At 45.6% G+C, this 27,251-nt stretch overlaps 9 protein-coding genes across 9 annotated transcripts; 4 read left to right on the forward strand and 5 right to left on the reverse strand.

Moving 5' to 3' along the window:
• Window positions 1–563: 563 nt before the first annotated feature.
• On the reverse strand, window positions 564–2,597 carry N7484_003747 (cleavage polyadenylation factor subunit MPE1; the record flags this gene model as incomplete). Its single annotated transcript, XM_057114167.1, has 4 exons — window positions 564–1,852; window positions 1,910–2,010; window positions 2,075–2,372; window positions 2,426–2,597. 4 exons carry the CDS (start codon window positions 2,595–2,597, stop codon window positions 564–566), a joined length of 1,860 nt encoding a protein of 619 aa, XP_056974307.1.
• Window positions 2,598–3,438: 841 nt separating this feature from the next.
• On the reverse strand, window positions 3,439–7,052 carry N7484_003748 (histidine biosynthesis bifunctional protein hisB; the record flags this gene model as incomplete). The annotated part of the gene is made up of 9 exons (XM_057114168.1): window positions 3,439–3,528; window positions 3,589–5,028; window positions 5,099–5,257; window positions 5,778–5,828; window positions 5,883–5,970; window positions 6,033–6,165; window positions 6,219–6,580; window positions 6,636–6,978; window positions 7,031–7,052. The coding sequence occupies 9 exons, from the start codon at window positions 7,050–7,052 to the stop codon at window positions 3,439–3,441; spliced, it is 2,688 nt and encodes an 895-aa protein (XP_056974308.1).
• A 395-nt stretch (window positions 7,053–7,447) lies between these two features.
• Window positions 7,448–9,879, forward strand: N7484_003749 (putative autophagy ubiquitin-activating enzyme ApgG; the record flags this gene model as incomplete). Its single annotated transcript, XM_057114169.1, has 7 exons — window positions 7,448–7,638; window positions 7,689–7,797; window positions 7,866–8,590; window positions 8,659–8,803; window positions 8,865–9,332; window positions 9,382–9,744; window positions 9,799–9,879. The coding sequence occupies 7 exons, from the start codon at window positions 7,448–7,450 to the stop codon at window positions 9,877–9,879; spliced, it is 2,082 nt and encodes a 693-aa protein (XP_056974309.1).
• Window positions 9,880–9,913: 34 nt separating this feature from the next.
• N7484_003750 (uncharacterized protein) lies at window positions 9,914–12,998 on the reverse strand (the record flags this gene model as incomplete). Its single annotated transcript, XM_057114170.1, has 9 exons — window positions 9,914–9,958; window positions 10,017–10,178; window positions 10,238–10,286; window positions 10,350–10,461; window positions 10,637–10,733; window positions 10,803–10,853; window positions 11,429–12,559; window positions 12,628–12,918; window positions 12,966–12,998. The coding sequence occupies 9 exons, from the start codon at window positions 12,996–12,998 to the stop codon at window positions 9,914–9,916; spliced, it is 1,971 nt and encodes a 656-aa protein (XP_056974310.1).
• Window positions 12,999–13,222: 224 nt separating this feature from the next.
• N7484_003751 (OST3/OST6 family protein) lies at window positions 13,223–14,402 on the forward strand (the record flags this gene model as incomplete). Its single annotated transcript, XM_057114171.1, has 4 exons — window positions 13,223–13,567; window positions 13,633–13,730; window positions 13,803–14,158; window positions 14,221–14,402. The coding sequence occupies 4 exons, from the start codon at window positions 13,223–13,225 to the stop codon at window positions 14,400–14,402; spliced, it is 981 nt and encodes a 326-aa protein (XP_056974311.1).
• Window positions 14,403–14,979: 577 nt separating this feature from the next.
• N7484_003752 (oligosaccharide translocation protein RFT1) lies at window positions 14,980–16,710 on the forward strand (the record flags this gene model as incomplete). The annotated part of the gene is made up of 2 exons (XM_057114172.1): window positions 14,980–16,565; window positions 16,620–16,710. 2 exons carry the CDS (start codon window positions 14,980–14,982, stop codon window positions 16,708–16,710), a joined length of 1,677 nt encoding a protein of 558 aa, XP_056974312.1.
• Window positions 16,711–16,759: 49 nt separating this feature from the next.
• On the reverse strand, window positions 16,760–18,320 carry dbp3 (RNA-dependent ATPase DBP3; the record flags this gene model as incomplete). Its single annotated transcript, XM_057114173.1, has 2 exons — window positions 16,760–16,916; window positions 16,978–18,320. The coding sequence occupies 2 exons, from the start codon at window positions 18,318–18,320 to the stop codon at window positions 16,760–16,762; spliced, it is 1,500 nt and encodes a 499-aa protein (XP_056974313.1).
• A 529-nt stretch (window positions 18,321–18,849) lies between these two features.
• N7484_003754 (replication factor A subunit protein RFA1) lies at window positions 18,850–20,987 on the reverse strand (the record flags this gene model as incomplete). Its single annotated transcript, XM_057114174.1, has 6 exons — window positions 18,850–18,943; window positions 19,008–19,906; window positions 19,959–20,502; window positions 20,565–20,658; window positions 20,731–20,882; window positions 20,947–20,987. 6 exons carry the CDS (start codon window positions 20,985–20,987, stop codon window positions 18,850–18,852), a joined length of 1,824 nt encoding a protein of 607 aa, XP_056974314.1.
• Window positions 20,988–21,357: 370 nt separating this feature from the next.
• On the forward strand, window positions 21,358–23,982 carry N7484_003755 (ubiquitin-specific protease UBP14; the record flags this gene model as incomplete). The annotated part of the gene is made up of 6 exons (XM_057114175.1): window positions 21,358–21,385; window positions 21,439–21,506; window positions 21,575–21,715; window positions 21,770–22,043; window positions 22,099–23,773; window positions 23,838–23,982. 6 exons carry the CDS (start codon window positions 21,358–21,360, stop codon window positions 23,980–23,982), a joined length of 2,331 nt encoding a protein of 776 aa, XP_056974315.1.
• Between the last annotated feature and the right edge of the window lie 3,269 nt (window positions 23,983–27,251).

Here is a 27,251-nt window from a genome sequence, read left to right on the forward strand (position 1 = left end):
CTGACATGGGCTGAACCATGTAGTTTCACTTGACGCATTAATTACATGAACCGGTGTTCTGAAGAGGGAGAGTGCTTTCGTACAGGTCAGTCAGCCTGGTCAGAAAGTAAAAGCTGCAGTTGCATTCTTTTAATATGGGCGTTATCATTCTACGCAGATCAACGGGGATGTAGCCCCGACTTATTACAACGGCCAGTATATCTAGCCTAATGGATGAACCTAGACAAAGTAACATTATTTCACTACACTGTTCTGGTGATCGTAGCCACCACCAAGGAGTTGCAAGGGTGTAGCCATTGAGCATAGGAAATTCTCGTTTTGGATTAAGAACTTGGCTATATTTACACTTGGGCTGACGAGGAAAGTAGGAAGAGGGAAAAAGAAAAAAGAAAAACAGGAGGGCGGTGGAAGGAAAAGAAAAGTGCACCTCCCAGTAAAAAGATTCAAATATCACCACAAGACTCGCTCCCAATGAAATCAAAAGAGAAGTAAAAAGGCAAAAAAGCCGCTCCAAGTGACTATACATAGTGCACCTCACCCTAAACGCCTTGAAATTGAGGTCATCACAGTTCCCGGTAGTCACTCGGCCGCACTCGACGATTTCTTGCCTGATGACGTTGGGGGTTCACAGGCTGCCGAAAGTATGGTGAGTCCTCCTCGCGCGAGTAAGGACCACTGAATGCAGTCCGCTGTTGGTTTGAAAACCCGTTCATCCCTGGACCTTGGAACCCGGGATTCTGCATGGATGCAGTGAGTTGAGCCATTGGAAACATTGACATAGATGGATCACCATTGAACATGTTAGGAAATCCATTTGACTGATCACCAAACATACCAGCCTGTAGGGGGTTGAAGGGCATGTTCATCGGATTCCAACCAGGGCCCATGGCGGTAGGGAAGGCATTCGGCATGGCCATTGGATTTATGAAACCCATCCCGTCATTGCTATAACTGGGATCTGGGAAGGGAGGCATTGTACCGAATCCATTAAATGGCATCTGTGGGTTCATGGGCATCTGAGCTCCACTCAGAGCCTCTTTCAAAGGCCCTTGAGCATTAGTGTAGGGATTGGAGTTGGGCTTTGGCTGATCAGATTGGTCTTCTCCTTTTTGTTTCTTTGCCACATTGACAACAAGGTGGGGGCTCTCTGAACCCTCAACTAGATCACCTTCGGCTGGTCGCTTCTTCGACTCAGTGGACGTGGGATCTGTCTCTTGGTGGACCGGGGATTGCTCTTTAGCCATAGTATCCTTAATAGAGTCGTGCTCGGGGGCCTCATTTGCTGCAGGGTCATCCGGGATCGTCGATTGCTTCTCCTTCTCCTTTCTAGCCTCCGCCTTTTCTGCCTCATAAGCTTTGCTTTTGGAAATAGCCTCGTCATCCGGGATGAGATTATCAAGCAAGACCCCCTCGGTAGCACAGCCAGGGCAGACAAAGTCACTTTCAATCAAGGCATTTGAGATACAGTCATTGCAATAAGTCCTGTGACAACATGGTGTCTTTGTTGGTTCTAAGAACATTCTCTTGTCAATTGGGCATTCCAGACCCCGAGCCTGCAGCGCCCTACTCTCCTCCGCCGCTGCCGCCTCCGCCGCTGCAGCGGCAGAGGCCTTCAGCTTTTCTTGGTACAGTTCCCAGGCTGCCTTATCCGGCTTTGCAATGACGAAATCACCATCCGCATTTACCATGACTCCCGTATTCCTCGATTCATCGCTGGAACCATCGGGTGCCAAGGACTCCGGTTTTTCAACCTTTGTCTGAAGGGATCGCGGAATACCGGTAGATCGTTTCACGCGGTACTTGCCGTCGAACTTGGGGTCATTGTTTGTTGGGCAGGCTTGAATCCAGTGACCTGATATCGAACGTCAGCAATGACTCATACTATATGAATTAGCAGTGGAAGACCTACCTTTCTCTCTACACCGATAGCACAGATAACCAGGGGGTGGCGGATGGTCGGGAACATTCACTGGCTTTCCTCGGCCACGGCCAAATGGGACCGGGGTTGCGCTAGAAGAGAGGAGTTAGTATTCTAGGTATCCAGGCGTTCATCATCGGAGAACTATAAGCTTACTTGGCCATCTCCTGCTGCTGTTCTTTCCACTGACTCGCCTGCAGATTGAAGAGCGCATTGATTTTCTCCTCCTCGGTTTGCGCATTGGTGAGCTCCAGGACGTTGTTGTTGACAGACTGGGCAGTCCCCGGCGTGGATCGACTGATGGATGGTTCGGTTCGAGAGGCATTCCGGGCATTCACGGGCATTTTCCCGGAGACATAGCGAGCTGCGCCGCCTTTCCCGGGACGAGCTGCGGGCAAGCGACGGGCGATGACCGACGTAGATCGAGGAATGATGGTGGTATCGTCATCATATTCTGAGGACGGTTAGAGATATGATTGCAAAATGAACCTAGGTCGTGTAACCTACCTTCTTTTGTGTCCTCATTGTAAATGGACAACTCGAAGTCAGTCCCATCGCCCAATCTACTCTGGCTGATGATTTCTCGCTTGAGCTCAAAGACAGAAATACCAGTGCCATCGAAGGTGACCCGCGATGGTTCTTTCTGGGACTTGAATTTGAAATGAACAGACGATGACATTGTATTGAATTCTCTGTGTGCGTGCAACCAGAAAAGGAGAGAATATGATCCTCAGGCAAGTGAGACCTCAAGCTTAAAGGGCAGCAGCACAACCACAGGGATACAAAATGGAAAGGTAACAAAACAGATCAAGGAAACCTGAGGTTAACTGGCACCAGATTGGGCTCAGCAGGAGAATGATAGGAGAAGAAAGAACGAAAACCAGGATGCAAGGATATTTAGCGCGGTGAATTTCACGATCAATACTGGGCCTATCGATCGGGGGAGAACTGATGGATTGGGTAAGATTTTTCTTCTTGAATGTGGATGAACAAGCAGCCACACTGCATACAAATGAAGAACACTGATGAATACAATTGTCGAAAAAGAACTGTCGCTGCTGCCTCACAGAGCCACCTCCGCAGTCACTTCAAGTCAGACCAATGTGTCTGAACCACGTGAAATCCGTCGTGTTTCCAAATCCAGGATCAGGCCATGCCAGATATGATCTGTGTCAGTCTATAGCAATACAATGATGTGGGTTCGCGTGTCCGTGGGCGGAGAAGAGACGTGGCCGAAAGAGGGGGAGATGAGGGAAAGGTGGAAGTTGAGTTGGTGGCAAACGGCGGAAAAGTCAGAGAAGACCGCCCAGTCCACCGCCTTGAGGCTTATGTCAACCATTGCGGGGCACTTGCCGCATTAGTGAGTTGAATAGTTGACTAGAGTTTCTTTTCGGTTTGGTTACATAAGCAGATCTTTGAGGTCTTTCTACTCCTAGAGGTATTAAGCCTCAACTGAATTCAATACAAGACTCTATATTCAGGCGATCGCAATTCATTTACAAAATAAAGCTTCGCGGCGTTCAGAGCTCAGATTCGAACTGCCGTACCAAGAATCCGTCGTCCTGCAGATAGTTCTTGACCTGACTCACGGTATATTCCCCACGGTGGAACTTTATGAACGTTAGCATTCACGTTCCTGTATTTGGATTCAGGATAATTTTTTAACTTACCATACCGGCCCCCAATGCGGCATCCGTAGTCGTCTTGCTGAAGACCTCGGCAAAATGACCAGGGTTTCCTGCGCCACTGGAAGCAATGACTGGGATTTTGATGGCTGCTTTAACATCGTTGATCAGCTCCAAGTCAAATCCACTGTTGCTTCCATCCTTGTCAATGCAGTTGAGCAGGATTTCTCCTGCTCCCATGGCCTCCACCGCCTGCACCAGTTGTCGCACATCCATGTCGCGAGTTTCCCGGCCGCCTTTGACAGTACACTGGTACCAGCAATAGCTTTGTCCCGCAGCATTGGGAGATGCGGTTTTGATCGTGTGGTGGTTAGTGTCCTCAGGTCGGTCCACATAGACACGCTTGGGGTCTACACTCACCACCACAGCTTGCTTTCCATAGGCCTGGGAGATGGTCTCAATCGCAGTGAGACCGCTCAGCTTCTTACCAGCTAGATAATAATCTTCCGCGGCAAAGACAGCATCAGAACCAATGCTGACTTTGTCTGCTCCAGACTTGAAATACATTGTTGCCACATCCAGCGCAGGGACGCGGGTGCCGTCAGTGTCGACCGTGTCTTTGATACCACCACCGATGGTTAAAGGCACAAACACTGTTTCAGAAGTTCGGCGTAAGATCTCAAGCATAGGTGTGTCCACAAGCGGGCAGTTTCGGAAGGAAGTGATGTTCAAAAATGTCACCTCATCTGCCCCCTGTTCATAATACTTCTTGGCCATATCAACGGGTTTGCCCAGATTTCGGACCTGGCCACCAGCGTCTGCTCCGCTCTTTTCACGCACGTCATATTGATCTCCTTTTGTAACGACAAGATCACCGGAATCGTTGGTCCTCACATCAAGGCAGGCAATAACGCGCCGAGTCAGTCCATCTGCTTTGCCAGCAACCAACTCTCGGGGGAGTGACTGGAATTGGTCCCCTGTCAGGAAAGCCCGGATCGCCCGTAATCCCGCCACGCCGCTCTTTTCAGGGTGGAACTGGGCGCCAAAAATATTGTCTCGACTGATTGCACCGATGAACTCCTGCTCGCCATAGGTGGCCGTGGCGACAGACCAACCATCTTTCTCAAGAACACCAGCCTCGTAAAGTGCTGCATATGAGTGTACATAATAGTACTTGCTTGATGGCCTCAGTCCGTAAAAGCTTTGCTCCTTCGACGCGGCTCCGGTGTTCAAAGCCGAGTTCCAGCCGATGTGCGGTACGCTCTTGGTCGAATCATCGAATTTTTGAATGCGAATGGGAATCAAACCCAATCCTGGGACATTGGGGTCTTCTTCAGAACCCTGAAAGAGTGCCTGCAGACCGACGCAAATGCCCATAAATGGCTTGCCCGCGTCAATGTGTTCCCGGATTGGGCCTAGGAAGCCGCCTTTGTCGAGTTGTGAGAGGCAATGTCCAAAGTGGCCGACGCCAGGGAGAATCAATTTCTGCCATATAGAATATAGTTAGCAAGCTATAAGCAGATTGACGCCCAGAGAGGCTCAACAATTGACGCACATCCGCATTCTTCACATCCTCGGGGGACTTGATCCATTCCACCTCGTATCCGACTTGATTGATCGCATTGACCAGAGAGCGGATGTTACCCGCAACGTAGTCCAAGAGGTGAACAGTGGGCATGATGAATAATTCTGCCAGAAAGCAAAAGCTGGTAATCTTGGCAGCAGAGAAACGGAGTCATCGAGACGGAGTCATCGAGAGCCCCTCCAAACCTAGCCTGCTGAGTCATACATTCTTTTTTTTCTGCCAGGCAGAATCATTAACCCCATGTGGGGAAGAGTACATACACTTTCAAATGCTGAAGATGATCGGAACACATAGCTTTGTTATATTATTCTTTGGTTTCATCACCATCCCCAATCACTTTTTCTTTCAATTATCTTGGCTGTATTTTTTGGAATGCAGGGAATAGAATATGCTCGAGTTGTACAGGGTCATGCCAGCACGTACTAGAATCATGTATTCTACCGAGATAGGGCGCATCAAGCTCCATGCATTAGTCATTGCGAATATGGAGCTATGCATTCTTCTCAAGCCGAGTAAATTTTCGTCATGAAGAAGCGGCTGGCTCATTAGATTGTTGCAAATATATAAGCCCATTAGACGGCTAGTCATTCCGATTGGTCCACATTAGCATGGAAAGTTCTAAGCAGCAGATGAAGGTAGTAATACTTACCGGGCTAAATTGTCGTAAGCGTACACCTGCAGCCTCAAGAATGGCAGCACTCTGTGTGACAAGTGTCAGTGAAACCCCTGTAGAGCTTGAGAGAATGCATTATACCTCTTTGTCCATGTTGTAGCTTTGAGAGTAGACTACTTCTGAAATGCCGACCTGAGTAATTTTGACGGTACAAGTCAAGCACGGGCACCTTAGATTAAACATAGTCAGAATCCAATCCGATCCGAGATACCGAATCACAGTCTAACTTACGTATCACAATAGAGGATTGCGCCTTCTCGAATACGCTCTCGACCGGCTTCTAGCAGTGCATTCTCTTCGGCATGGAGGCATAGACAGGCGGATAAACCAACTCCACCGCCATCGCCACGATTGCACCTGGGACCTGGGGTCTAGCTTAGCGAGGGCATTCCATGAGCATCATTGGGTTTTCCGTACATCCACCTTCATTACAGTTGGGGAGATGTCGAGGAGTCCCGTTATAGCCTGTGCTGATGACCCGCCGCTCTCGAACAACAACGCATCCCACTCGTCGCTTCATACAATTGCTTCTCTGTGCAGCAAGAGATGCCAGCTGCATGAAATATTGGTCCCAATTTGGTCGCAGTCGTTGCTCATCCGCTAGATTCAGTCTCTGGAGTGATTGGTGAAGCTCGTCTACAGATGAAGAGGAATTGAAAAGGCGCACTTGGGCCCGATCTGTGAGGTAGACACGCCCAATATCCTTTTGGTAAAGGTGGCGATCATTCCATAGGACAAATTTCTCGAGGTCTGGCGGGTCTAGTTGTCTTCGCCAGCATCTATATAGCACATGGGGAATGAGCGAGGCCATGCTGATGTACTGGGGCAACGAACCTGTCGGAGAATCGTTTCCAGCGAAGGCTGACTGGAGCATCCACGCTCACGAGGAGGAAAAAGGGCCGCAGCAGAAAGCGATCCAGGGTCGGACCGTCCGCGATGTCCGTAGTCACCCAGCGTTCCTGCCACCTTTTGGTCACAAAGTCTACGAAAGCTTCGACAGTGTTAAACACAAACTTCGCCTGTTCTCCACTCTTTTTGATCTCCGAGGCTTGGAGCCGCAGATCGTCATCTGGCTCGTCAGTGATGCGATGATGCGGTCGATTAACTAGCTCCAAGAGCTGAAATCCTTGGTGTTGAATCAAGTACTCGGCAATGGCATGCTTGCCCGCACAGATCCCTTGATCATGGTCAGTCTCTCGTTAGACGAGGCTAAGTTGAATTGTGCTGACCTCCACATAAGCCGATAAGCATTTCTGCAAATGAGAGAAAAGGAAGGAACTTTTGTATCAGTTATGCCTTTTTCCGTTCCATCAGACCCTTCTCTTTGGTCCCTTTTACTGCCTTTCCCCCTTTTTCCTTTCTTCTTTCGTTTTGTGTACCTTCCAGGCTTCAAGGGAATGAAAAAAAAAAAAATTCAAGTGAATATCAAGAGAAGTGGGCGATCACGCGTCTTAGGCACGCGGGACAACCCAAATAGGATTTGACGGTTCGCGTGTTGCTTCGATTACGTCACCCAGAAAATATAACCCCACTTTTTCCCCTCTGATATATACTCCCTTATCAACACAACCTTGAGCCCAATACCCTTCGAAGACCACAACGAGAAATACTTGATACAGTCGCTTAGGAAATGATCTGTGACCAAAATGCAATATACTCCGTTTGTCTCTGATATTGAGCTGCCATTCTACACGGCTCTTGCCTCACACAAAATCAATCATGATAAGCTGGACGACTCCGCACGCCAGGTGCTGGGGCTCTATGAGATCCGCTCCACAGACTCTGCAAATTCTTCTTGTCGAATTCAAATCCATGGGAATGCGCTCACGAGTGCGGAGTAAGAACCCTTCTCCCTGCCAAGAGATAGGTAGTTGATGATTTGAACAGAGCACCGGCAGGGCTGTACCGCGCAGAAGGCATGATCAAGAATGTCAATACGATCGAAGAATATCGCAACGTGGATAAGTCCAAGATGATACTCCAAGCAGGGACAACGGTATGAGTTCGCTATCCGGGCTTTTTTCTGCAAGACCAATTCGATGCGACTTATTAATCACTCATTAGATCTGGGACGCTATTAATGACGGGACCATATACTCTTGCCCTTCCTTGCTGTCGTCATTTATAATTCTATCGTTTGCCGACTTGAAAAAATACAAGTTCTACTATTGGTTTGCCTTCCCCGCCCTTCACTCTGATCCGTCGTGGGTGATATCTACGGAACCTCAGGCCAGGCCCTCCCCAGATGAAGCGACCTCGGCACCCCAGGGAGAAAATTTACCGCCCGATGAAAGCATGGCCCTTGTGGAGGCAGTCCAAACCTGGAGCTATGGTACAGATGACCGCCAAAGGGGTTTTTTCTTGGCTCGGAAGCAACGAAGGGCCTCGGGTTCCTTGACACAAAACGTTTGGCAGGTCGCATCCTTATCCGAATTTGAGAATGGGTTTTTCACTGGTGCAGCTCTCAAGGATCGCTACGTATGTTTTGCGGACCCATCCAACTATGAATCTGCTCCAGGCTGGATGTTGCGAAACCTGCTGGTTTTAGTCAAGCAACGGTGGGGGCTTGATCAGGTACAAATTCTACGATATCGTGATGTGCATTCGAAACGTGATCAAGGCAGGAGTACAGTAATCCGACTGGAACTTAAACCGGGGTCGACTCCAGGCGCAGTAAAACTGCCGCATGCCCAGAGCCAAGTGCCCAAAATAACTGGCTGGGAGCGCAATCCAGCAGGGAAGCTGGCAGGGCGGATTGTTAGTCTCACAGAGTATATGGACCCAATAAGGTACGAATGAACTGCTCTCCCCCTAAATAAGACAATAGCCCCCTCTTGGAGACTAAAGTCGCTTGCAGACTGGCAGACCAATCCGTCGACCTCAATCTGAAACTCATGAAATGGCGAATTAGCCCGACGTTGAATCTAGAGAAGATCAAGCATACAAAATGTCTTCTGCTTGGGGCGGGTACTCTAGGGAGCTATGTTGCTCGAAATTTATTGGTAAGGCATAAATGTTGACAAATTTGACAGTGATAAGCTAAGGGCGCTAACATCATAACAGGGTTGGGGAGTTAAAAAAATCACCTTCGTCGACAAAGGTACTGTCTCATTTTCTAATCCCGTTCGACAGCCATTGTTTACTTTTACGGACTGTCTGAATGGCGGGGCAGCCAAAGCCACTCGAGCCTCCCAGGCTCTGACCGAGATCTATCCAGGAGTGGAAACCATTGGGCATGAAATCACTGTGCCTATGGCCGGTCATCCAATCGTTGACGAAAGTACGACAAGGGGGGATTTTGAGACCCTAAAGGCTCTTATTGATGAGCATGATGCCATTTTTCTACTCATGGATACCCGAGAGTCACGTTGGTTGCCCACCGTCATGGGAAAGGCAGGGGGAAAAATTGTGATGAATGCAGCTCTTGGGTTTGATTCCTTTGTGGCAATGCGCCATGGCACTACCGGAGTAGGAGATAAATCGACGGACCTTGGGTGCTATTTCTGCAATGATGTTGTGGCACCAGCGAACGTGAGATCGCCGGCAAAACTTATTGAATGCATGGCTGACCGCTCAATAGTCCATCAAGGATCAAACCCTTGACCAACAGTGTACGGTCACCCGCCCCGGCGTTGCCGCTATCGCCTCAGCACTCCTGGTTGAACTTCTGGTATCGGTATTGCAACACCCAGAGGGTGTCTTTGCGCCTGCTCCCTTAAGCCGAAGTGACGAGCGTGGAGATCATCCTCTAGGTCTTGTACCCCATCAGATACGTGGGTTCCTCGCAACATTTGAAAATATCACGGTCACTGGCAAGAGCTACCCCTGTTGCAGTGCCTGCTCAGGAAAAGTGATAAATGAGTACAAGGAAAAAGGTTGGGATTTTGTGCGAAAAGCTTTGGACCAGCCAGGGTATGTAGAGGAGCTTAGCGGCTTGAAAGAGGTAAGGGAGTCCAAACTCATCGCCCGCGTTAACGTAGCTCTAATATCAAATCAGGTTCAAGAAAGGGCCGAGGCAGCATTGGCCGATATTGACTGGGATGAGGCGGAAGAGAACGAGGAGAATGAGATTTTATAGAGCAACATGCCATCTCGTGACACCATGAGTCGCCTCATGATCTGCGATCCAGGCCAACGAAGAATGTTTCTTTAGATTCCTGCCAGTGGATTTAGTCAATACAACCAAAGGGCAGCCATAAGAGGGGGACAACCTACACTGCGGGACGATTCAGGCTTCAGCCGGTGGACCTTTTGAAACAAGTCCTTCAGCTGTTTTTCCAGTTCTTTATCCTCTGTCCCGGGATAAAATTTGCAAACGAAATGCCCCCCAGTCTTAAGAACATCGGCGCTGAACTTCAAAGCAGCATGGCAAAGGTCCTTGATGACAGATTAGCGAAAAATCCGTTATGGATTAGCACGATGATAGGGAGACATACCATACTGCCAGCATGGTCTCTAAAGTTATTTCCGCTGGTATTCATCATCCTGTTATAAGGATTACTTAGACTTCGTTTCCAGAAACCGGATGTCTGCAGCCAGGGTTCGCACATATCGCTGAGGACCACATCCACCGTTCTCTGAAGGATCTTGTTATCTTGAATTGCAGGGGTATCTGCATCATTCATCCGCATGGGCACCTCAGGCTCCAACAAACTCCCGCCTACGTCACTCAGTTCACGAGGCCTGCCTCTATTGGGGCTGTGAAGAAAGTCCTGGATGTATGCTTGAATCTCAGGTGCAAGGAAATTCCCTTGAATGGTAGAAACTCCTTTCGGAGGCTGTGCCGGGATGATATCAACCCCCAGAACCCGCCCGTTTGGCTGGGTTCGGCTTACAGCTACCTAGAGCACCGTCAGCGAGGCCCTGAAGTGGTAGACCTTCTTTGGAGGGGGTAGGGGGGACCACCTGTGACCATGACCCGGGTGCATATCCCTAGTGGAAATGTGAAAGTTAGTTCCCTATAAGTTGCTCTTCGAGGCTCTGTTTCCATGGTAGTCATACCAAATCCACAACCGTTTGGCCACGTTTGAAGATCCGGTATTTCTCATCAATCTATGTTTTGGATATTAAGAAGAGTCAGAATCTCAACCAGGGAAATTTTATCTAGCGAGTGGGACTTATCATACCTGTAAGAGCTTGAAAGCAGCTCGGCTTTTCAAGCCTTGAACCGCTGCCTCTCGGGTGAATTGATCCTTATGCTGCCGAGCTTGCCAGCGCTTTGACGACGAGAGCCGGATTTGACGAAGCACTCCGATGTTCAGGACAGCTCGGGAAGGCCGTATCAAAGAAATAACTAACATACTGCTGCGTATGGGGAGGTAAATTACTGTACAATGGATGTTGTCGAGTCTCAATCCCGTCGCGAATGAAGTGAGTTTCTGCCGGCAGAAAAGTATCCAAGGCGCCGCCTATTGTACATGTGACGTGTGACGGTATTGCTAGTAGTTACTATGCTTCGTGATCCAAGTTGGCCGGAAATCTGATTCGTAGTACATATAAGATTCCCTGGATTTACAAGATTGGAAGAGTTGAATTCAATGGTCTGCCTTGAATCTATCTTATCGTTTACGGTCTCGCTTTAGAGGTGAAAATCCACCGAATCCCAAAGCTCTCGGCCTATCACTGACTGGTGCACTAGAAATCTGTGTAGTTGCAAGCACTGAAGTCCGACCTGCTCCCAGTCCCACCTTGCGCCCTGGCTTTCTGCGTTCGAGAATCTCCTCTTCATCATCTCCGAAGAAATTTCGGTCCCGCTGAGTCCCAAGCTTTCGTTTTTTGGTCTTTGTCTGTCCTTGATCCGTTGAGAGATCTGGTTCATCCACCTCCTTAAGTGGCACTTTTTCATCGGGCCGATTGAGGGATAATTTTGGCTGGCTCGTGACCTTCCCCTGTCGAGCTTTCAGTTTTGCTTTCCCCCCATTTTCAATGCGTCGTATTAAATCTGGCTGTTCCATGGGGGATAAGTCTAGGCCACTTGGCTCATGAGTGGTGCGGGCTCTGAGGGGTGACTGGATATCTGTCATTGTCTGACTGAATTCGTTGTCTAGGTCTGAGCTGGACGGAGAAACATGATGACCACCATTTCGGTTCAAGAACGGAGTGATCGAAAATGCCGATTTGTCGCCAGGCAATGCCGACTGTCGATTAACTTTTTCTTGCACGCGAACAGCTCCAGGCGTGGCGATGGTGACGCCATTTTGGTAATCAGCACTGGGACCAGGACGTTGCAGAGGGATCATTCGAGATCGTGGGTCAGTGCTCTCACTGTCGTGGTTCCGGGTAGAGATGCGTTTCTGCTGCAAATCGTGCTGAGTCTCCTGCAGTTTGTCCTTTGTCGACCGAAGCTGCTTTCTTAAAGTCTCAATCTTGCTCTCGAGTAAACCACGCTGGTTTTCCCATTCCATTGTTTGTTGACGGTTGTCTCGTTCATATTGTTGCTTCACTCGCATCTCTCTCGTGAGTTCGCCCTGTAGTTCCTCGACCTTCGCTACAAGCGTACTTATCTCCGCCCTTTGCTGCAAGTTCTTGGCTCGAGTGCGCTCGTGGGAATTTTTTTCATTCTCAAGCTGAACCTCTAATGAATTCAGCTGCCGCTCCATTTCCTGTTGCCCGGCTACGAATGCCTGGTGAGAAGAATTCTGGGCCCTTAATCGGTCCAGCTCTGATTTCAAATTTGACAGGTCTCGGCTGAGATGCAACTTTTCGGAAAGAAGGGTATTATAGCTTGTGGAAGTATTGTTCATCGCTGAAAGTTCGTCCTGGATTCATTAGATCAAAGCCCTCCAATCCGTGGACAGATCAAATCGTCGAGGAAATTGGCTCATACCTTCAATTTCTTGATTTCACTTGACGAAGCCTGTACATAGCGATCTAGGCGATCAATTTCCTGACAGGCTTCATCTAATTGGAGAAGTGTGTTCGACTCGGCGTGTGAAAGTCCACGTAACTGCGCATTGGCTTGATCTAACTGCGACCGCAGATTTTCGCTCTCAAATTGAAGAAGCAAGTGATCCATCCGCCTGACGCGGTCTTTTTCAACGTTGAGAAGATGTGCCGAGTCTGCAAGAGCCCGTTCATATTCCTTCTCGAGGCGGACTGTTTTCATGGACATTTCACACTGAAACCATTTAGTTTGGAATCCAAAGGCAAATCGGCTGCACGTACATCCAAAAGCGAGGCCTCCACAGCTACCGCCATGACTGGCAAAATTTTCAAGAAGATGTTGGGAGTGAAAATGAGAATTAATGTTGCTAGGTCAGTGTAAATGTTGTCGCGATCCACCGAACGCGTAGTGACTAGTTGGTGATTTCGGGCGGTGACCTTACGTAATGGGGCCACCTTTCACCCCGGAGCTGTTGAATAAGTACACCATACTTCCTTCTGCTTGCAGAGCTCATTTGCAACCCAGCATCAATGCCAAAATGAAGCCCTGGACCGCCCTCTTTTTGTTCCTTTCGGTCTTATCTGGCGTGTTTGCCGCGAAGCCCACTCCCGATAAGTTCCAAAAATACCATTCGCTCTCTCGTTCCGGGCCCGTTGATCTGGACAACGCCTCATTCGAGGATCTCACAACTGCTCCCCGCGATTACTATGCTGCAATCATTCTAACGGCTATGGATGCTCGCTATGGCTGTTTAATGTGTCGGGAATTTGATGCCGAGTGGGACTTGATCTCTCGGAGTTGGAACAAAGGTTCCAAGCTTGATGGCTTGAAAGTGGTCTTCGGTACGCTGGATTTCGACAAGGGGAAAACAGTTTTCCAAAAGGTGTGACATGACCCCCAGCTATTTCAATTGTCCTATGGTCGTGTAGCTGATGCTCATGGAAATAGTATATGCTGCAAACTGCACCTGTCCTCCTCCTGTTTCCCCCAACCGTGGGGCCGTTTGCCAAAGTGGAAGCGGAGCCAGTGAGATTTGATTTCACAGGGTAAGTTGAAGGCTACTAGCCCAATGCTTGATTTGTGGGACACCTTCCTCTGACATTAATGCCAAAATATAGTCCAATCTCCGCCGATCAACTTTACTCATGGATTGGTCGTCACTTGCCCGGCGGACCTAAGCCCGCCTTGGTTCGACCCGTCAACTATATGCGTATTGTCTCTGTGATCACCATTATTATGGGCGCTGTAACTTTATTTACGGTGCTCTATCCCTATGTTCTGCCAATTATTCAGAACCGGAATCTCTGGGCTGCTGTCAGTCTGATTGCCATTCTCCTGTTCACCAGTGGCCAGATGTTTAATCACATTCGAAAAGTACCCTATGTCGCAGGTGACGGTCGTGGTGGGATTAGCTACTTTGCGGGCGGTTTTCAGAATCAATTCGGCATGGAGACCCAGATTGTAGCTGCTATTTGTAAGTGATTCGTTGGATATTCATCTCAGTGTCATTGATCCTCAAACTAACACCCTGTGCAGATGCTATTCTGTCATTTGCCACCATTGCGCTTGCGTTAAAGGTGCCTCGCATGGAAGATGTCAAGGGACAGCAACTGGCGGTGTTGATCTGGGGAGGCATTCTCTTTGGGACCTACAGTCTGCTCCTCAGTGTGTTCAAGACCAAGAACGGAGGCTACCCATTCTATCTTCCTCCATTCTAGGTCCAAACTCTCCCCACTTCTGGGGTTCCGCTTCTTGTCGTCCCTCAGGTGATCTCCCATCTTGGATTTACACATCGACATAAGCCAAATGAGCGCATGTGGTGTTCGGTCGTATGGGATGAATTTGGCCATTCTTGTTTCCCAAGCGTATTGTCGCCGGCGACACATTGTATTCCACTGTACACTCGTAGATCAATGGAGCAGCGTATTGTTTTTTTTTCTCAATCCTTCTTTACAATCTTATCTGTCTGGATCACCAATTGACTTTATTCTATCAATTGTGTTGCAACGTCCTTCTGGTATGAAGACATAATTAACCCAAGGTTTTGAAGGTGATTATGTAAGCGATGGTTCCTCCAAGCCCTGTAGGGCTTCGTCGTACAGATGTGTAGTATCTATCCGATTCATATATCGACCTGTCGCTCTTCAATCAGTCTTCGCTGGACATCGATGAGGAAGTACATTATTACTTAGCTGGGTCCTTATCCCATCTATCTATCTATCTAATCCAGGTGCTCTTCACGTTCCGGTTCGTATCCTCGAAGACACGTTGGCCAGTTCCTTCCGTGTATGCAAAATGCAGGAACCCAGCGAAGCCCAAGTAGGCAATATGCTAGCATCTTCTGCCACAGGCACAACTTTCTTGATCCTCATTCAATTGACGTCTCGAATCTTCACATTTGGCTCAAATCAGCTGATCTTACGCACACTATCCCCTATGGTACTCGGGATCGCCGCCCAACTCGAGCTTTATCAAGTCACAATTCTGTACTTTTCTAGGGAAAGTATACGAATAGCCATTCAAAGACAGCCTTTCATCACAGATTCTTCGGAATCAAAAATAGGGAAGCGTTCCCCGCAATTTCAATCGACGGCATCTCAGTCGGTCGTGAATGTGTCCTATTTGAGCCTTTTCCTTGGAGTACCCTCTACGATCCTGCTGACGATGTTCTATCAACAATTTGCCCCAGAGCAAGCACTTATGGTCCCTTTTTTTGAGGTCAGTGTGATTATCACAGGAATCGCAGCGCTTCTAGAATTGAGCGTTGAACCATTCTTCGCGATAGTCCAGCAACGTATGTGGTACGAGAAACGAGCCGCAGTCGAAATGCCGGCAGCATTCATGAAGAGCTTTGCGACCTGTTCGGCCTTTTTCTATGCCTCCCAAACTGGCCGACAAGCTGGAATCTTACCATTTGCAATTGGTCACTTGGCTTACTCCGTGACTCTCATCGGCGGATACTGCTTATCCTTGCTCCCTCGTGCAAGTGAGCGACCATTTTCCTATCTCCCTACCGTCATTAGACAGCACAATGATGATAGTACGTATATCTTTGGTCGATTCTCCTGGCGCTTGACATCACTTGCTGCGAGTGTCTTTCTCCAGTCTCTTGTGAAACATCTTCTCACTCAAGGAGATTCCATGATGCTCGCTGCCATGTCAAGCTTGGAGGATCAAGGAATCTACTCTCTGGCTTCAAACTACGGCGGCCTGATTGCACGGATTATATTTCAGCCCCTCGAAGAAAGCAGCCGAAACCTATTTTCGACCCTTCTGAGCCCCAATGAAAGTGGAAACCGAAATGCGGCCCAAATCAGCTTAGCAAAGAGTCATCTGACGGATCTTCTTCGAGCTTACCAACTTCTTTCGACGCTTATCTTCCCACTGGGCCCGGTTATGGTGCCACAGGCTCTTCGTATCCTGGGGGGTCGCCAATGGACATCGCCTTTGGTTGGTGACCTGCTATCACTATATTGCTACTATATCCCATTCCTGGCCTTCAATGGGATCACCGAGGCGTTTGTATCGTCTGCAGCCAACCCAGGGGAAATCCGAAGGCAGACGGTTTGGATGGGTGCCTTTTCTGCCAGCTACGCTCTCGCAGCTTATACATTTTTGGAAGTCTGGTCGATGGGGGGCTATGGGCTGGTGCTCGCCAACATCGTGAACATGGTGGTTCGAACTCTATGGAGCTACACATTCATTCGATCTTATCTTCGTCGACATGGAGAAGGTCTGAGTGTCGTGGAGGTGAGCATCAAACCCGTCAGTTATCTTTTGGGCATACTCGCCACGGGCATCATGGTCACACACAGACCATCGGGTCCGGATCAACATTTGATTCCAGCCCTTGTCTTCAGCTGTTTCTATGCGTTGTTGATGTAAGTCGCCCCGATTGAATGTTTATTTTAGGTCAATATCTAATGAAAACCAAGTCTCTATGTGGAGAGACAATTCTTGATAGCACAAGTGATGAAGCTGCGTCAGATCGGGTCCTCTGGCAAAAAGGGTCCCAAATCTGAATAGTGTGGTGTATGCGAGAGCAAAAAGCAAAAAGCAAGAATACAATTACAAATCAGTCGTCGAATGTGATCTTCGTGGCCTTCTTATCCGTGTCAACGTCCTTGAAAAATGCGCCATATGCGCCGTGCTGCTTCTTCTTGACGGTGGTGCCAAATTTCAACAGAGACTCTGGAACTTCTTGCTTGGCGGCTTTAAGCACATTGATCAACCTGGTCCACATTGTTAGCATGGTCTGGGACTATTCTGAAGATTAAAAGCATCATCACCTACCCGCCCGAGAGAGCCTTATCTTGCTCAGTAAACAAGGTGATGGCGTGACCATCAGCGCCGGCTCGACCAGTTCGCCCGATGCGGTGCACGTAGTCTTCTACTGTGAGAGGGAAGGTGACATTGATGACCAGCTTCACGGCAGGAATATCCAGACCTCGGGCTGCGACATCGGTTGCAACCAAAACAGTAGCAGCGCCAGTTTTGAACGCTTCAAGGTTCCGGAACCGGTCAGATTGGTTCAGATCACCGTGGATACCGGCAACCCTGAATCCCTTGGAGTTGATGAGTCTTTCCACCCTCATTGCTTCTTTCTTGTATAAGCAAAACACCAGGACCTTTTCGGGGTTCGGAGATCCTCGTTGGGAGCGATTTAGAAGCTGAATCAGCCGGTTTTCTTTGTCCCGCCCGTCCACCACCTCGACAACTTGCTTGATTCTCGTGTTCGCCCGGGGGTCCGCAGAAGGATCCCCGCCGATGGTCACGGTCACAGGGGAACTCATGAAGCTTGCAGCCAGGTCCCGGACCGATCGAGGCCAGGTTGCAGTGAACATAACGGTTTGTCTTCTGGAGACTGGCATGGGTTGGATGATTTCCTTGATATCTTGCTCAAACCCTTTATCCAGCATACGATCAGCCTCGTCCAAGACAAGATACTTCACTTTCCCGAGATTGACGGATCCATCGTTCTGGAGATCCTTCAACCGACCGGGAGTGGCGACCACGATTGCAGCCGTCTTGAGGGCTTCACGTTGCTCGTCCTTTTTCACACCACCAAAGATACACGTAACACCGACATTCGCGACATGGGCAAATTTGATGAGCTGGTCATGAATTTGCATTGCAAGCTCACGCGTAGGGGAAATGATCACTGCAGTAGGATGGCACGGCTTCTTGCTGCGTTTTGAATCTATCATTTTTTTAAGGCAGGGCAAGCCAAATGCCAAGGTTTTACCGCTGCCGGTTTCTGCAATGCCAATCACATCACGGTTGGCGAAGAGCAGTGGCCAGGTGGCGGCTTGAATGGGGGTTGGAGCAGGGAATGACTTCAATGCATCGTACAGCCCACCGTCACAGGGAGGTAAATAGTCGAATTGAAGGATGGGGCGGAGGCTGAGGCCGTCGGTCGAGGCATCAGTGACCTTGATGGTCTTTTCCTGGAGGTACTGATCAATCTGAGACTGCGGAAGGTCACTGAGAGCAGAGGCCTGAGTGTAGGTAACCTTGTCGGAATCTGAGGCCCCAGTCTCCTCCTGAGACTTTTTGTCTTTGGATTGCTTATCGGCCTTGGATTTCTTCTTCGGCTGCAGCTCCGTTGGCTCGACATGATGGCTGCGTTTCCCCATTGCGCGTATCTTTGCTTGGAGTCAATTAACTGGGACACTAACGTCTTTCACAAGACAATGTAAAAGGATTAAATTGACAGTTGAAATGTAACTGAAGTCCTCTGAGAATTCACGAAGAAAAAAAATTGGGCAGGCGGACAGAATTTCTGCCACGGCCCGGGAAAAAAAGTACTCACCGCTCAACCCAGATTTCTTGCTGATAAAGTTTCCGCCGAATCAGATCTGCTATGTACATTACAGCACAGGAATATATACATACCGCTCTACTATGTGCCATGTACGGAAGTACATGTAGTAAGATATCATTATTTGCGGGAGTATTGAGAGGAATATATGGAATGACAATAGAAATTTTGTGGTTGGTCATCCTTACACTTACAGAAGCCTGGAGCTGTTTCTCAAGGAAGTGCGAAAATGTATTAGTCATTCATAATCATAGAACCCAAGATGCAGTTTAACAAGAAGGTTTGGCATCGAAATTCGAAGGCACATCATGGGTACCATTCCTGATTGCATCTAGCTTGATAGCCTAATTGATATTGTAAGAGCTGATTATTTCAGCCAGACGAGAAGCTTCTTCCGAATAGTTGATAGCCTTGGCGGATGACACTTGGTATCGTACCCTGTAACAACTCGTTAGTCAGAACGATCTTGGGATATAGGGGAAACACAATAGAATCTACTAACCGTTGCTGGTCACCAAAGGTGTCAATCTTAGCTCGACATCGGAAATTCCAGGTCTGGCAATTGGCTGCTTGGAAAACCTCGCTACACGCCGTGGGATCATCTTCATGAAGTTGCATCAGGTTATCAGCTGATGTTCCCATGAGCAGACGGCCCGTATCGTCAAAGCAACTGAGCCAAAGCTGGCCCGTATGGTCGCTCACGCTGACGGGCATGATGTAGCGATACTCCGCCTTGGGATGGGTCTTGTCGCACATTTCACAGCGCCACTGGCCAGGGTCCAACTCAGTCACCTTCTTGTTACATCCTTCGGAAAGACAGGCTGGGTAGCACCAGGTGGAGTCCTGTCTGATGTAGACCACAGTGGCCTTCAACGAAAAGTAGGCCACCTGATCCCCCATGCCCAGTTGTTCCTCGCGAATTTGTGCAACAGTCTTGAATTGATCAGGCTTCATGTTGGAGTTTGTTGCGTTGGAGACAGATGCATGAGATGTGAACGCCTCGGTTCGGCCCTGCGCATCATACCAACCCTTCAGCCGGTGAGCTTCCCCAATGTCAGGATCGACTGCCATCGAGCCCGAGCTCAACAAACTGAGGCTGCGTCCCCCAAAGTCAGAGACTTTTACCCCTTTGAAGGCTACAACAGACTCGGGTGTTACATTGAAATTGACAGCAGTAGCACCCCAGATAGTCAGGCGAACCGAGAAGCCAGTGTTGTCGACTAGGGTGAGTTCCCTTTTATCGTAGGGCTTGCCTGTACCCTTCGAGACAATCTGAGATGTTTCGGCAACTTCTTTGAGAATGCCAATCACATCTGTAGTTGTGTCCTTTTCCACAGATTGGAGATCTCCAATGGTGGTAAAGTTGAAGCGAATTTGAGGCACGTCGTTTTGGTCATCAGCCTATGATACATCGTGAGTCATTGATCTTAGGGAAGAAGCAGGGGTTTCTTACCTTCTCAACCAAGGTGTCACGTTCAAATGTCAGCTCATAGTCGTTGTTGAGGTTACTGAACTGTTTCTTGGCAATCTGGACACGGCATGGGCTGGAGATATAATAAACACTGCCTTCTTGGAAAAGATCATAAAGCATTTCACACTGTTCCTGGAAACCTGTTGCACGGATTTCACCGCTATCATCCAGCAGGTTCACACTGAAAAGTTTACCTTCGCCATTCTTGTTGTGCCATGTTTTGATGTTCGACTTGCTTGTGCAGCGGGCTTTAATGGTCCATTTGTTCGAGTACGGCGAGATGGCTTCTATGGGGTAGATGGTGGCGTGGGCAGACGCGGAGGGCGCTCGCATAGAGGGTACCTGGGGAGGTTGTTTCGGTGGGCCCCCTTGAAGCTTGGAGCCATAGAACCCATTGCTGGAAATGGTAGTTGGTTGAGTCTTCTCCTCTTCCTCATCACCCTTGACTTCCAAAGGCTTCGGCTCGCCGATCTTCTCCGCCTCACCCAACTCTTGCAGGACTTCAAGATCCAAGACGATCAAAATCCTGGAAAGTAGTCAATACATGATGAAGATGAAATTTTCGTTCACTATGGTGAGGGCACTCACTTTTTGCCCTTCACTGAATTGGCCTGGAATGATTTGAGTCTGACAAAGCACCCTTTCCGCAGGGATCCATTTGTCACGACATGGTTGGCTTCTGCTATTTGGGTCAATCGAGGCTTGAATTTGGCGTGCTGCGGAAGAGAGAGGGGGAGAATAAATGAAAACATACGGGTGGCAAGCATAGTCTGAACATAGTTCGCAACGTCGCTGAATACGGCTCTGTAACGCTCTTGGTGGTTTGGTTGAGGCGGCAGTGGCTTCACCTGAACACACTGAACAATCGGTTCCCGGACTTGATCCTTGGTGTCATCAAAAATCGCACTTCCTCGTAATATTAGAATCTTGCTACATTCGTGCATCACACAGCTCCACGTCGACAACTTACCTGAGAGCACCGACAGTAATCATAGAAGCTGCATCAGCCATAGTTGTTACCTTTATAGGGTGCTGTCAAACAGCAAGAGGTAACAGGAAGATGATAGGGTAGGGGTGTGAAGATGAAGATTGTGGTGCCCGCGACGCGTGAAGCGGGAACTCGGAAATAACGCGTAAAGTGGCCACTCAGGTGATTCTGTTGGCTGCCTCAGGCCACTTTTAGATAATCCCTCTACACAGCTCACTTGTTAGATAAGCAACTGCCCCACGTCGGAGCTCCTGTCTTGTCCCGCCTTGAGGTGCGTTATTGTGATGACTTTTTTTCCTTTCCGTCCGGTCACTGTGCCCTTCTCTAGTCTTTGGACTTCTCTCTACGCTCTTGCCTTCCTATACCTGAAAACTACTTTTGACTTCCGATAAAATGGCCTGTCTTCATTCAGAAGCTCTAGGTTAGTGAGAGAATTGTTCACCATGAAGAGAAGTGATAGGCTGATCATATTAGACCTCCAACCACCAGGAACCTCTCAAGCTGTGTATAGAGAGGACTGTACGCAATGCTTTGATTCCATTGTATGCTTTCTTATTGCTTTGCTTCGATCTTGTCTCTGGGTGATGAGTCTAACTGTTTTTCTCTAAAGGACAATGACTCAGGTCTCAATGTATGTCTCCACTGTTTTAACGGTGGGTGTACCGGGGATAGAGATCATGCATTGCTGCACCACCAACGTTTTGGTCACACGCTGGCTTTGAATATTCGCAGAACTCCGAAACAAGTTCAGGTAAGGCTTAAGCTATCCAAAAATGACGTCAACATTCCTTCTCACAGGCTATAGAGAGATGAGCCTCCGCCCAAGATTTCAAAGCTCGCGATTACTGCCGAGACAGATGATGATCGATACGATATTTCGACATCGGTGACATGCTATCTGTGCGCGAAGCAAGATATCGATAAAACGATTGGGAATCTGCCTGCTGTGATCAACGGAGTCATGACCGCAATGACTTTTTCGAAAAGAGAGGAGGTAAAAGCATGGGAGCAGGAATTTGTCCCTTGTGAGCACACACTGTGCCTCACTCAACAACACATTCAGAACGTAGAATCCAAGGGTACTTATCTACTTTGCGACATCCAAGCTCGGCTACGATGCTAACTACACCATAGATTCTAGCCAATGCTCCTCATGTGATTTGAAGGAGAATTTATGGATTTGCTTAGAATGTGGAAACATAGGGTGTGGACGAAGCCAATTTGGCGGTACACAAGGAAACTCCCACGCTCTCGCCCATGCAGACACATCAGCACATGCTGTGGCAGTCAAACTAGGCTCCATCACTGCTGAGGGCTCGGCAGATGTCTATTGTTATGCATGCAATGAGGAGCGGACAGACCCAGAACTTGCAAACCACCTTGCGCATTGGGGGATTTTTCTAGCTGGGCGTGAAAAGACGGAGAAAAGCTTGATGGAGATGCAGGTTGAGCACAACCTCCAATGGGAGTTCTCTATGACTACTGGAGATGGCCGTGAACTAACTCCAGTCTTCGGACCTGGCTTCACCGGCCTCACTAATCTCGGAAACAGCTGCTACCTTTCCAGTATCATGCAATGCATCTTCTCTACGTCTAGTTTTCAATCTCGTTATTATCGCCCATCTGAGGAGCCACCGCTGTGTCAGTCACCTGCACAGGACCTTGAGACCCAATTGAGAAAGCTGGCAGATGGCTTACTGTCGGGCCGTTATTCTCGACCGGCCACACGCTTTACTACAGCTCAGAGTGCACACGAGGTTTCTCACCAGATGGGATTGGCTCCAGCCATGTTCAAATATCTCATTGGCCAAGGTCATGAGGAATTTGCAACAATGAGGCAACAGGATGCATTTGAATTCCTTTTGCACGTGTTCAAGTGTGTGAGCCTTTCAAAGCATTCTGATGGACAGCTCAACCCTGTCAAAGACTTTCGATTCGAGGTGGAGCAACGCCTCCAGTGCCTAGGTTGTAAGAAGGTCCGTTACAAGGTGGATGAGCAAGACAATATTTCTGTTGCTGTGCCTGCCCGTCGCATCTCGGGTGAAATGAATCGCTTTGAAGCCGTGACTCTGTCAGAGTGCTTGGAAATATTCACCTCAGAGGAAGTCGTTGAGCTCAGCTGTCCTGAGTGTAATAGTCGTGACGGTTTCTCAAAACGTTCATACTTCAAGACTTTGCCACAGGAACTGGCTATCAATGCTCGCCGCTTCGGGCTTGTCAACTGGGTTCCTACCAAATTGGACATTCCAGTGGTTGTCGATGATGGGCCCGTCGATTTTGGGCCCTACTTGGCTGGCGAACGCGATGTCAACGAGGAGATATTGCCGGAGGTCGAGGAAGATGTGGCCTTTAAGCCCAATCCCGTTGCCATGGACCAGCTCTTGGGCATGGGTTTCCCAACTGTCAGGTGTGAGAAGGCACTTTATGCTACTGGAAACTCCGACCCAGAAGTTGCCATGAACTGGCTGTTTGCTCATATGGAAGACCCGGACATTGACGAACCAGTCGTTTTGAAGAAATCTACTGGTGGGTCGGGGAATGCTGAGCAGGATGAGACGAAGATTGCACAGCTGGGTGAGATGGGTATCGATCCTGCCAGAGCTCGTCGGGCCTTATCTGCCACCGATGGTGATGTCAATCGAGCGCTAGACTGGGTTTTTACCCACCCCGACGAGGGTTTGGAGGAGGAAGGCCAGTCCGATAACCAAGACATGCAACCTCAGCAAGGTTCAGCTGGCTATGATGGCTTGCCCGCTAACTATCAACTAAAATCTATCGTGTGTCACAAGGGCACATCAGTTCATGCAGGGTGAGTGAGTTCCTTGTCTTCGGAATCTTGTGTGTGAGATATAGTGCATTGCTGACTGCCGAAGTCACTACGTGGCTATTATTCGTAAGGTTTTGCCAGGTCAGTCTGGTCTCTCCTGGGTTATGTTTAATGATGAAAAGGTCGTGAGATTTGAGGACCTTGATCAGATGAAGGAAACGGCTTATATGTATTTCTTTACACGGTTATAGAATCATTACTCTGGCTCCGTGTGTTGTCATGCAAATAGTGTTGTTATCTTTTTCCTTATGTTGGTCTGGAGTATGTAGGTAGTTTTGTAATAAGCTATAGGGCTTATATGGTTATTCAATTCTATATCTTAGTAAAATATGTTCTAGTATTTTATAATCACTATCAACTTTCGTATATGAATATATGTCTTAATGACGATAATATTGACTAAGGGACATAGAATTAAAGTAGATGAAAGTATATAAGATAATGAAATCAAAAATGTGATTATAATTTTATTTTCACTTATATTTAATTTATTTTCTAAACTTATAAACATATAAGAATGGGAGGAAAGCTCAAGGTTCTTTGACTAATTTACTTTCTTATATTTTTATTAGAAACATTACGGCATGAATAGAGAAGTCTAGTAGTAAGGGCCTAAAAGCCCTAAAGGTGTATTAGAGAACACCCATACCTAGAGGTATGTAACTAGATAAAGGTTATCCTAAACTCTTAGAGGAGTGATTAGCTAAGCCCTATAACATGATCTAGATCGCGGGAGAACTATATTATTTAAATAGCTTGATAAAGATGTTATATATATTAGATCTTTAATATAATTTATCATATAATTTGAAATTAAGTAAAGTTTAATAGTGATTTTAATTTCAAATGATAAAATGACTAATAACATTATAAAGATAGATATAATGAACAAAATCTAATATTCAAAAATGCTTAAAAGCTTTATATTTAAGATAAGATTAAAAGGATTATAATTCATAAATAAGATGAAAGAGATCTAAATAGGATTATTCAAATTATATTAGTAAAAGATATGAACTATTTTTATATGTGATTTTAAAAAAGAAAATTAGAAATAATAATAAAATTGATCTACTCTTATTCTAATGGATTAATAGAAAATGGACTTTAGTGTTATAGAATAGAGATTTTATAAAAATAGATATTAACAAAACTAATTTAAGTTAATTAAAGAAATCCTTCTTACTATATACTTCTTAGAAATATTACTAATTATTCTAAAATCTTCTTATTAATAGTAAATATAGATATAGTAAATACAATTTAATCTTAAGAATTTACTTAACTACCTTAAGTAGTAGACTTCAATCAAATAAATATAAGAGGTTAGTCTTTAATTTAAATATCTTAATCTTTAAATTACTCCTCTATATATAAAGAAAATCATTTCTTAAGTATACTAAGATAGGAATTAATAATATAATCTTTCCTAAAATATAAATTAAATGCTTTCTTATAGTTACTAAATATATTTATCTACTAGGTTAGATTTTAATCTAAACTATCTATAAAACATCTTTTATATATATCTTAGGATTACTAAAATTCCTCTAGTAACTCTTTGATTTACAATAAAAGATCTAATAAATACTAGAATTGAGATCTATTAAACTTAGTATTTGAAAACATTTATTTTTATTAATCTTAAAGTAGAAGCTTAATGAATATCTTCTTTTTTTTCCCTATACCTTTAGATCCTTTATATTAATAGAATATGTCATAATGTAGATTATTAATTATAGATACTATAAGCCACTTATAATTATCTTTAGGGTTTTAATTAGTTAAGAATTATTAGATTTAATAAAAGATATAGTTATCTCTAAAAGTAAAATGACTAAGCTTATTAATATACATAATTATAAACTCATTAAAGTAGTTTATAATGTTAATAATTTCAATAGTATATAACTTAAAATAACTGCTATTTTTAAGAGGTTACTTCTTGATATTAACCTTATATAAGATTACTATTTAAGTAGAATTAGATAAGAGTATTGCTAATTAACCTCGATTTTGCTAAATGTACCTCGATTATGCTACATGTACCCCCTTATAAAATAGCCATCCAATTTCTGACCATGGCTATCTACGAAACCATCATGACCTTAGTCTTCCCTCCACTAACATTCCTACTCCGCCCCTCTAGCTCCGTGGCTTTTATTTTAAATGTTTAAATATAGCTTATATAACTTTTATTGGTATTCTAATAATATATAAGAATAATATATAAGCATAATATACAAGCATAATATATCTAATCTACTTTTAAGCCTAATTTCTACCCCTCTTTCTCCTATATTAACCCTAAATTCCTAGACTCTATTATTACGATTGCTTAAGGATCATATCTTATTATAAGGTAATAATCTTAAACCGCGATAATCTATGTCTAGTCAATGCTTCTAGAGTATCTTATAATATTAGTAATACTTACTTTAATACTTTATAAATTATTATATTACTATTATTTTGAAGGATTTTAAGTAATAAAAAAGGTTATTCTTAATTAATTAAAGATTATATCTTAATTTTTAATAAGCGCTTTCTACCTATAATATAGATATCTCTTTAAGATGAAGAAAGTATATTATATAATAATAGAGAAAGTTCTTACTATACTAGGAGATCTATCCTTAATAAGTAAGTCCTAAAATAGATTATCTTAATATAAAACCTTAAATTCTCTTTAATACTATGTTATAGTAGAAATTATAGTAGTAAAGATAATCTTTATAAAGAGCTATTTTATTATAATCTAATCCTCTTTTATTACTTCTTTAGTTTTATTTCTACTCAATATTAGGTAGGTCTTAACTATATTAATAAAAGATAGATAGGTCTTAAGCTAAATATTCTTAGTAATATATTATAAGTAGATTATTCTATTAGTATTAGGGAAAACCTTATTAATAATATTTATTAATATAGGTTTAGTATTAGTAAATATTATCTGAGATATTTAAAGTGACTTATTAGTGTAAATATTATATAGATATTTAAGAGTAAAATAGTATAACTCCTCTCTTTTATTTTAGAAAAATACCTAATCTATATAAAAACTTTTATATATTATATTTAAGCTAACGATATTTAGGAGTAGTATCTTATGATAGTTAGTTTTATAAGTATAGTCTATCTAGAGGATAAATAGATTATCCTAAAGTATTATAAGGCTAATTCTGTATATTATAAATAATATAAATAGAGAATTTTCTTCCCTAAGGGTATATTAGATATATTAATTATTATTAATAAAATTAATAAGGAGTATCTAGATAGAAAAATAGTATCTTAGTAAGTTTCCTATTAGATATTATAGATATCCTTAGACTTAATATAGATATATCTAGTAATATAATAGTATAATAGGGTATAAGTCCTAAATTAAGTTAATTTTTAATATTATCTATATACTTTACTAAAGTTATCTATCGATATTTTAGATAAATAGATCTAT

This window comes from Penicillium longicatenatum (genome assembly GCF_028827895.1).
Source record: "Penicillium longicatenatum strain IBT 33135 chromosome Unknown contig_2_segment0_segment0, whole genome shotgun sequence".
Lineage (NCBI taxonomy): Eukaryota > Fungi > Ascomycota > Eurotiomycetes > Eurotiales > Aspergillaceae > Penicillium > Penicillium longicatenatum.